At 39.9% G+C, this 8,037-nt stretch overlaps 1 protein-coding gene across 1 annotated transcript; it reads right to left on the bottom strand.

Annotated features, from left to right (window-relative positions):
* Positions 1-263: 263 nt before the first annotated feature.
* elovl7a (ELOVL fatty acid elongase 7a) lies at positions 264-8,005 on the bottom strand. The gene is made up of 8 exons (XM_084054657.1): positions 7,880-8,005; positions 4,020-4,118; positions 3,713-3,903; positions 2,860-2,940; positions 2,599-2,655; positions 2,223-2,328; positions 1,532-1,668; positions 264-960 (listed from the first exon to the last, which is right to left on the bottom strand). The coding sequence occupies exons 1-8, from the start codon at positions 7,962-7,964 to the stop codon at positions 712-714; spliced, it is 1,005 nt and encodes a 334-aa protein (XP_083910783.1). The 5' UTR covers positions 7,965-8,005; the 3' UTR covers positions 264-711.
* Between the last annotated feature and the right edge of the window lie 32 nt (positions 8,006-8,037).

Raw genomic sequence — 8,037 nt, 5'->3', positions numbered from 1 at the left:
TCATATGGAAAATGCAGTTATATCAAATTAAGGCTATGCCATAAAACAGAATGGTTTTGATGAGCATGCCACTCAGCAGCTGGGAATTCAAGCCATGCCGTCGGCATCTATAGGATTAACAACTTACAGTACAAACGTTTCCATATATACAAAATATTTAACAAATAGGAAATGTATAGCAATTATAACTTTCTTTTAAAACTCCCAATGTAAAAATAAGGTGACAGAAACAGTTAAAAGCAAGTAGTCCATAGAAAATAAAGTCAATATGTTGCACTAAGCCTACACATTGGTCTGAAATATTTCAGTGCAAATCAAAATGACAATTCCTCAAAACAGTCTTGCAAAAACATTATGATTGGGTTGTTCAGTTTCAACAGCTTGGATGCTTTTTGCAGAATGCGGGCATGCGATTTCAGACTACAACTTCTAGAGAGAAATTACAGAAGACTGCCAGAAGATTATGCATCCTTTGTGAGAACTAAATTAGACTTTACTTTTAGTGGCAAAACAAGCACAACTTTGGTTAAAAGAAAATAGGTTTGATAGACGTCTTAATACAGCTTTGGTCATAATTTAGATTGCCTTTGCAAATACAATTCGGAGTGTAAACAAAAGTACAGTCCAGAGGAATTGAAGCAAAACTAGCTGACTCCCACAGTGGTCTGCTGATTAGGTCCACCCCCACCCCCCAAAAGGTGGAGTTCTGAATCACTCATCTTTGTCATGGTTGGCATTGCCATTCATAATTCCATTGGAATGGTGTTCCCAGGTCTGATTCTGTAGGCTCTTGGGAAGCCTCTTGCCTTTGGTGTAGGCATGATACCAGAAGTTGAGGAAGAGGAACAGGAAAATTAGGCCGTAGGCACAGATGATGTAGCAGAAGATAGGAAACTCGTAGGGGCAGTCTCGCATAAAGAAGTACTGAGAGATGTGAGTGGTCACCAACACAAACTGGATCTGGGAAGGAACAGAAGAAGGCAATGATTGATCAAAGTAAATTAAAGGCAGCACATTTAAAAATAACCACAGGCCACGTGTTGTTGGAGGGTAGCATCAGTGTTTTCACATCTACCATAGTCTAAAACAGTTTGTAATCCGCACACATTTTGTACATTCCTGCAACTTTCCACTTTCACAGTCCGATTCATCAAGCTTTACTTCCGTGGATTTTGGCAGACGTCCTCTCAAACTCAGGCATACAACACTGCTCGGCAGCATTGTTATATCAACCAAACGCATTGCGTTCCGTTTGTGTGACATGCATGACGGTTTTTAAAGTTAAACTGGTCAAAGTCACTGGCCACCTACTGTAGATGCCCAATATGGTTTCATTTCCCATCTAAATCTACTAGTTTAAACTAATACTTTCCATAGTCCGTTTCGTCACTATGACAGCAGTCACAAGTTGACAGCCGTCACTCATAACCTCAGATACACCCAATTTACTTTAGCGTTGTGCACTAGGCATCAAAGCTGTACATGTGAACTAATGTCATGTCAGACCAGCCAACAAACCAATTGTACATACCAGCTGGACAGTGGTGAGGTATTTCTTCCACCAGACATACTTTCGGTAACTGGGGCCCATGGCAGTCAGGCCATAGTATGTATACATGATGACATGGACCACACAGTTCAGCAGGGCATGGAATGTTCCCATACCACCTACAATACAAGGTGATGGCAATCAGGACATGCAACGAAGAATGCCATAAAGGAAACATCTTGATTAAAGTTTCTATTTGAGAATATTTAACTTAGGCAGACAAATGAACACCCACTAGGATATATACATGACTAATTAAGTAATTTGAACGAGACATGACATTTCACTTGGGGTTCTCCAACATCAATTCTATAACATTTTTGAATAATGAGAACTCATGGGCCACTGAATAGCCCGCCGACTTTTACGTGATTTTCATCCCAGCCAATCCCATGCAGAGAATTATGTCCGCCATTTTGTTAACCAGTGCCACGATTATGTCATCTTTTTTGTCATTTGTTTCTGTGTATATCAAATTATAGATTACTAACTAATTTCTTAAGTTATATAAGCATTGTTGTATGATTTTACAACTTACAACAATTATTCCCTATACAAAAAGCTTGAAAAATAGCTGAAAACTGTTAACATTCGGGACATATCGGCTGCATAATTGCTGATACCTTCAATAAAGTCAAATAACAGAATTCAAAGAGAAAACAGTGCACAGTACCTGCAGAAAAGCGAACTCCAAACCACCAGGTGAAAGGCATGATCGAGTGATGAAATACATGGAGGAATGTCAACTGGCTGTTTTTCTTCCTCACCACAAAGAAGATCTGGCAAACATACACATCCAAAAGTTAAAACTTATAAGAGCAAAATGCCTGTCATGTATTGTGCAGTGGTTATTTTTCCATTGTGTCTTATTTAGGGGGAGGGGGTTTGGGATGTAGGACAGGGAGTGGAAAGTGATAAATGGAACAGACTATGGGGGAATATGTCTTAATTTAAAAAAAACACACACAAAAAGCTGGTAACATAAGGCACCACTATTGCAACACAGTGTAAAGGAAACTCATTGCGTTTACAAATACTATGCCACTTACTGTATCCAACATCTCAATGAACTTTGAGAAGTAGTAAAGCCAACACGTTGCTGCCATCTAGAGACAGGAAAAAAAAGTGTTAATATTCATTGCAAAAATGTAAACCAAGGGTCCTGGAAACCCATTGTACTGATACTTTTGCCACGTCTACTGTCATGGAAGACTGAGTCCGTCATGGAAGACTGAGTATCTCATTCTCAACATGGAGGAATGAGACATTTGCCTACCAAGTCTAATGCAGATTGAACCAAGATAACTTACCCTCATGCCCTGTGGTGAATTTGAGTAGTCCACTATGTCACATTGGAAGGAGTATCCAGTACCCCAGCCTGACATCACAAACTACAGAGGAACAAGGTGCACAAAACTCATCAGCAACTGGCATCAGGGGTGGGAATGTACCCAATAGATAGAGTGCAAATCTGGGAGATACCGTTAGACCTTACAGAGCGTGTGTGTGTGTGTGTGTGTGTGTGTGTGTGTGTGTGTGTGTGTGTGTGTGTGTGTGTGTGTGTGTGTGTGTGTGTGTGTGTGTGTGTGTGTGTACACACAATTTTATTTCAAAGAACAGAATTGTTCATGCTATGACCATTAAAACAGGGTACGGTTATGTTGTAGGAAAAAACATATATTTGACTGGGGATGAAGAATGAGAACAAAGGAGGTACATATCAGTATCCACTTGTTAAAAGAGGTATTGTCTAAACATTTACAGGAAGTCACACCTGCCTTTCAGGTTTTAACCCCACGTCAAAAAGACACCCAAAAGGCTTGCAGGCATAATACCCTGAGAATATCATCCACACCTGCCTTCCCACTGCAATTGATAGTTGTTTCTTTTTTAGCTTCGATTAAGTATTACACCAAGTTGGAGAACACAGTGAGATTCTCCAGTCTACCTACTTTCCATAAAAGGAATATGGCATCAGGAAAGCGCATGAATAGTAATGCTTCATTTATACGCCGTCATTGACAATGCTCCATTGTGGCTGGGGTATATGAAAGGCAACAATATATAGCATGTAGTTGAGACCCAAAGGTTTACAATAACACATTGATGAAGTACTTTAGATATCAATTTAAAGCTGATGAACAGTGGGCAACATCAACTCACCTCATAGATCATATAGAGGGAGAGGGCCACCACACCAAAGTTGTAGACTATAAGAACTCTCTTGAGGTCAAATCCTTTGCGATTCTCCATTAATCTGGGCCCAAGCGATGTGACAAAGATGATGTATGCCAAGATGGCGATAGTCTGGGGTATAGGCGAGGAAATGAGGAACCAGTCCACTGTCCTGGAGTCTGAAATAGAATCAGTTTTTTTTAACATGTTCAAGTCATATGCAGTTATGGTGCAAGTTCTCCCATTCCCCCCACATCTATAAGTAAGCAAAATAAGAAAATGGACCAAGTCTCACCAGAATGTTTGAAGAAGTCATCATACAGCTGTGCAAAGTGTGCAACTGATGACTTTATTGTACTGAAATCCATCTTTAAACCAGATCCGTACTGCCAACCTAAAAGTGGAAGATTAGAGGTTAGTTGAGGCATCAGGTCACTGGCATTTGGATGATCTCAAACATTGAAGTGGACCCAGTCAAAGCGAAAACCCTCTATACTATCTACATGTTCACAACGCTTTGCAACATGTTGAGCTAGTTGATATGCCATTTTGGCCAATATTCTCCCCAGAACATGGAAGCTAGGGTTCAAGTGATTAATAACCCTCTACTTTGATCTGAAAAAGAAAATGGTAAACATGTATGGGGAGAACAATAAAATTGCACTCCACTCAGCCGAGTGAATAGATGAGCATAATTTATTCAATATGTGGCACATGTTCACTGGCACACACACAAGGCACATGCATTTGTCCGATAAAAATAAAGTGACGTTTCTGTGGTAACATGATATATAACTCATTGCCAAGGACTTATGACAAAACATCGTCCAAACGCCCACACTGCCAAGGACTTCTTATTGTTTTTATAAAAGATGTTCTCCGTCACCCGAGTGATCACTTTCAGTTTCTACTCACAAGGATCCGGAAATAACGTCATAACGTCACCAGTTGAAAAGGTAAGAAAAGCGTGCATTTTTGGTGAGAAATGTACTATATTCACATGCTGTTAGAAGGGAAGGGGGCCGTCGCTGTTGGAATATGTATTTCTCTGGGCGACGCACACAGACACCGTGTGTGTTTACAAACGGTCGGACAAGCGATGATAATGAATATACATTTTCTGTGACCAGTTGAAAGTTAAATGTTTTTAAATTGCTGGCAGTGTACAAACGCAGCCAGAAATAAGTCTGGCAGTGAATTTGTCCTCTTAGGGCACGGCCACACCGCACTTTTATTTTACCTCTGAGGCGGAATCTGGCAATGCTTTGTCAATGCAAATGCGTGGATTCATAGTCTTGAGGATTTTTTCCAAGAATCCACGCAATTGCATTGACAAAGCATTGGCAGATTTCGCCCCAGAGGTAAAATAAAAGTGTGGTGGGAGCGTGCCCTTAAGAGGGAAATTGTACAGTTTTACCAAGAGCAGTGAAAGTACATTTCAAGCCAGACATACAGTTATCCAATTACACGGCTATGATTCAATGAAAACTCATTTTTAAAAGAGTAGCCCACAGAATGGTGCGACTGTAAAGAAACTCTGTTCACTCCAAATGGACCAATTGTTTTCTCAGATATGCTCGTTAACTTTCACTTAAAATAGGTCAACAAGGCAGGTTACGTCAACAAGGCAGGTTACGCTCGTTAACCTTGACTTAAAATATGTCAACAAGGCAGGTTACGCTCGTTAACCTTGACTTAAAATATGTCAACAAGGCAGGTAACACACGTTCTCTCAAATATAACACATTTTACATTTATTTTAAGAAATATTGATGCAACTACATACATACAAATGTCAGCATGCTATATGCATCTTGTAAATCAATGTGGAGTGCCGCATTAAAGATTAATTAGGTTATGTGTGTGGTTAATATTAAGGAGTAGTTCACCCAAAATATAACTTATTTTCTATCGATTAGTCACCCCATGGAGACTTGAATTCATGTATATTTAGTTTTTGTCACATTCTTAAGCTAACAATTTGATGACCAGCGGACCGGTAGGAGACACAAAGGAGACTCTTTGTGTCTCCTACCGGAACCGCAGCTGGTCATCAAATTATTGCCTTAGGAATGCGACCAAAAAAAAAGTCATTTTGGGGGTTAACTATCCCTTTAACCTCCCCAAAAGCCTGTGAATCACCACACAATCCAGTAAGAACACAAATCTGGAGCTTTAGACAATGAAGTCTAAACAAAACGTGTCAACATTTGATGTAAAAATACAACCAATGTGCTTTATATTAAAATGTATAATATCATTTGATCCTGAGTCTGACCCCATTCATTCAGTGTCAGTGGAGGTGGTCTGGGCAATAGGCTACTACATAGTTGAGTAAAGTTGGACAGAGATTCACTCTTCCGGGATTAATAACTCAGGAACAAAACATTCATAACACAAAAACACGTCTCTTCTAATCCTTGTAAGATAAACAAGAACTACAACTAGATTTGTAGTCAGTTCTGTTTGGCTTTGAGCCAGTCTGGTTTTCATTTACAGTGACCAGTACACAAGATTCTGAGTGGTATTCCTCTTTAAAGTTGTTTTAATATAATGCTACTTTAGCTTTTAATAATGAAAACATATAGACAGACACATCTCCCTGACCATAAACCTGCACGGAAACAAAGACCCGACATGGCAGGTTTCCCCAAACAAGGTGTGTCAGGTCTCTGAAGCAACGTGGAATGACAAAGCTTGACTCATTCAAACACAAACTATTGCTGTAATTCAGCAATACAGGTTTTTGATGCAGTGTTGCCATGTCCGCTTATTATAAGCGACTCTGGGCTTCTTTTTCTGTAAAGTTGTATTGGTAGTTGAAGGTTGCGTTTTTGTGCTTCTTTGTTAAGTGTAGTTGCTTATTTGGGCTTGTTTACTAATGTTTAAACCAGTGGTTCTCAAATATGTTCATGTCATGGATGATGGACCCCCAAATTAATATGTATCACCCCCCCCCCCCCCCCCAGCTGTTTTGTGGCAGGGAGCCCTGGCCTGACTGTACCCAATTTGTGTTTGTAACATATTTCAAAAATATTCCACAAGTGTCAATTTTTTCACATTTTTATTTTTTTTATTAGCAGATCTACAAGCTCACAATGAGCTTGTATATCGGCCATTTTCAAATAGCCGATGTAAGCTCATGTAGTCGCTTCCTTTGGGCTTGTTTTCCTTAGAGCTGGTTGCTTATTTCTCTCACAAAATCTGGCTTCAGGTTTGAAGTCGCCATGCCTACCGGCTGAGATTGTAAGATACAGGACAGTAGTAGTAGCAGATCCTATAGTACTAATTAGTAGTACACACGTGTGGTGCTTTAAACACAATTATTGACGTGTGAAACAGGCCTGGGATGAACAGTGAACACTATTGAGAAGTGTTGTTATAAAATTCGCTTTCTGCACTATGTAGATTATGCTCCCCTGTCTAACACTAATCACTGTGAAACCGACAGTGTGGGGTTGTCAAGCAAATGAAGCTAGAGACAATAAAGCCTATATTTGGCCGTTTTCATGGCCAGCCATCAAAGGCTGGGCGTATATTAAACACACAAAAAAAAAACTTTCCACGGTGCAGGTTGGCTGTTGTTGCCACAAAACTGTTAGAATAACTGTACAATTCTTTGAGCAACTGCTGGAGGGCACACATTCCAAGTCTGGCAGGCTGGCCTGGGGTCTGCCTGACGTTTCGAGGAGTTTTTCGTTGCCACTGTCGCAGAATTGCTTGCTCAGGGTGGGATTGTCGGGTCTCTTCTCTACATGTAAAGTGTCTTGAGACAACTTGTTGTGATTTGACACTTTAATAAAATTGAATTGGCAGTAAGTTACATTTAAAAGAATGTTTAACCAAAATGACAACAAGAAGGATTTTTTTAAACAACCATGATTTAACCCTATATTTAGCCTATATTTAGCCGACAGTTGTCATTTCATTAAGCAGAATTACAAATAGACACCAACTAAAACTGGGAGGGCATCTGTGTTATTTTAGGTTTTTCAGTTGGCTATTAAAAACATGGCAGATGTACAAGTGACGCGCTGCCAGCATGTACAGCAGCTATTTTTGATTTTAAAAAAAATAAACATCTTTAAAAAACTCACTTAGAAGGCATTTGTAGAATCGGCCTCAGATATTAAGGGTTAAATAAAAGTAACAAACCTCCAGTACTGTCCAGACGACGAGAATCCTGGTATCCGCCTATTTGTCCAGACCCAGACCAGTCGGCCGTACCCGTCAATGCCATGGAACAATGAGGTGAAGTGAACACAAACACAGGTGCTTCAAAAGCATCAGTCCAAGTGGGTCCTTATGTGATC

The sequence above is a fragment of the Gymnoscopelus microlampas genome (genome assembly GCF_963454915.1).
Source record: "Gymnoscopelus microlampas genome assembly, chromosome: 4".
NCBI lineage: Eukaryota > Metazoa > Chordata > Actinopteri > Myctophiformes > Myctophidae > Gymnoscopelus > Gymnoscopelus microlampas.
This window is presented reverse-complemented; position numbering and strand designations above follow the sequence as displayed.

Excerpts from the sequence above, each read along its gene's own strand:
- elovl7a (XM_084054657.1), bottom strand. The coding sequence starts at position 7,964 with ATGGCATTGACGGGTACGGCCGACTGGTCTGGGTCTGGACAAATAGGC. Across the intron at positions 2,656-2,859 it reads ATTCACCACAGGGCATGAGG|ATGGCAGCAACGTGTTGGCT; the intron begins GTAAGTTATCTT and ends TCCTGTCTCTAG. Across the intron at positions 961-1,531 it reads ACCTCACCACTGTCCAGCTG|ATCCAGTTTGTGTTGGTGAC; the intron begins GTATGTACAATT and ends GTTCCTTCCCAG.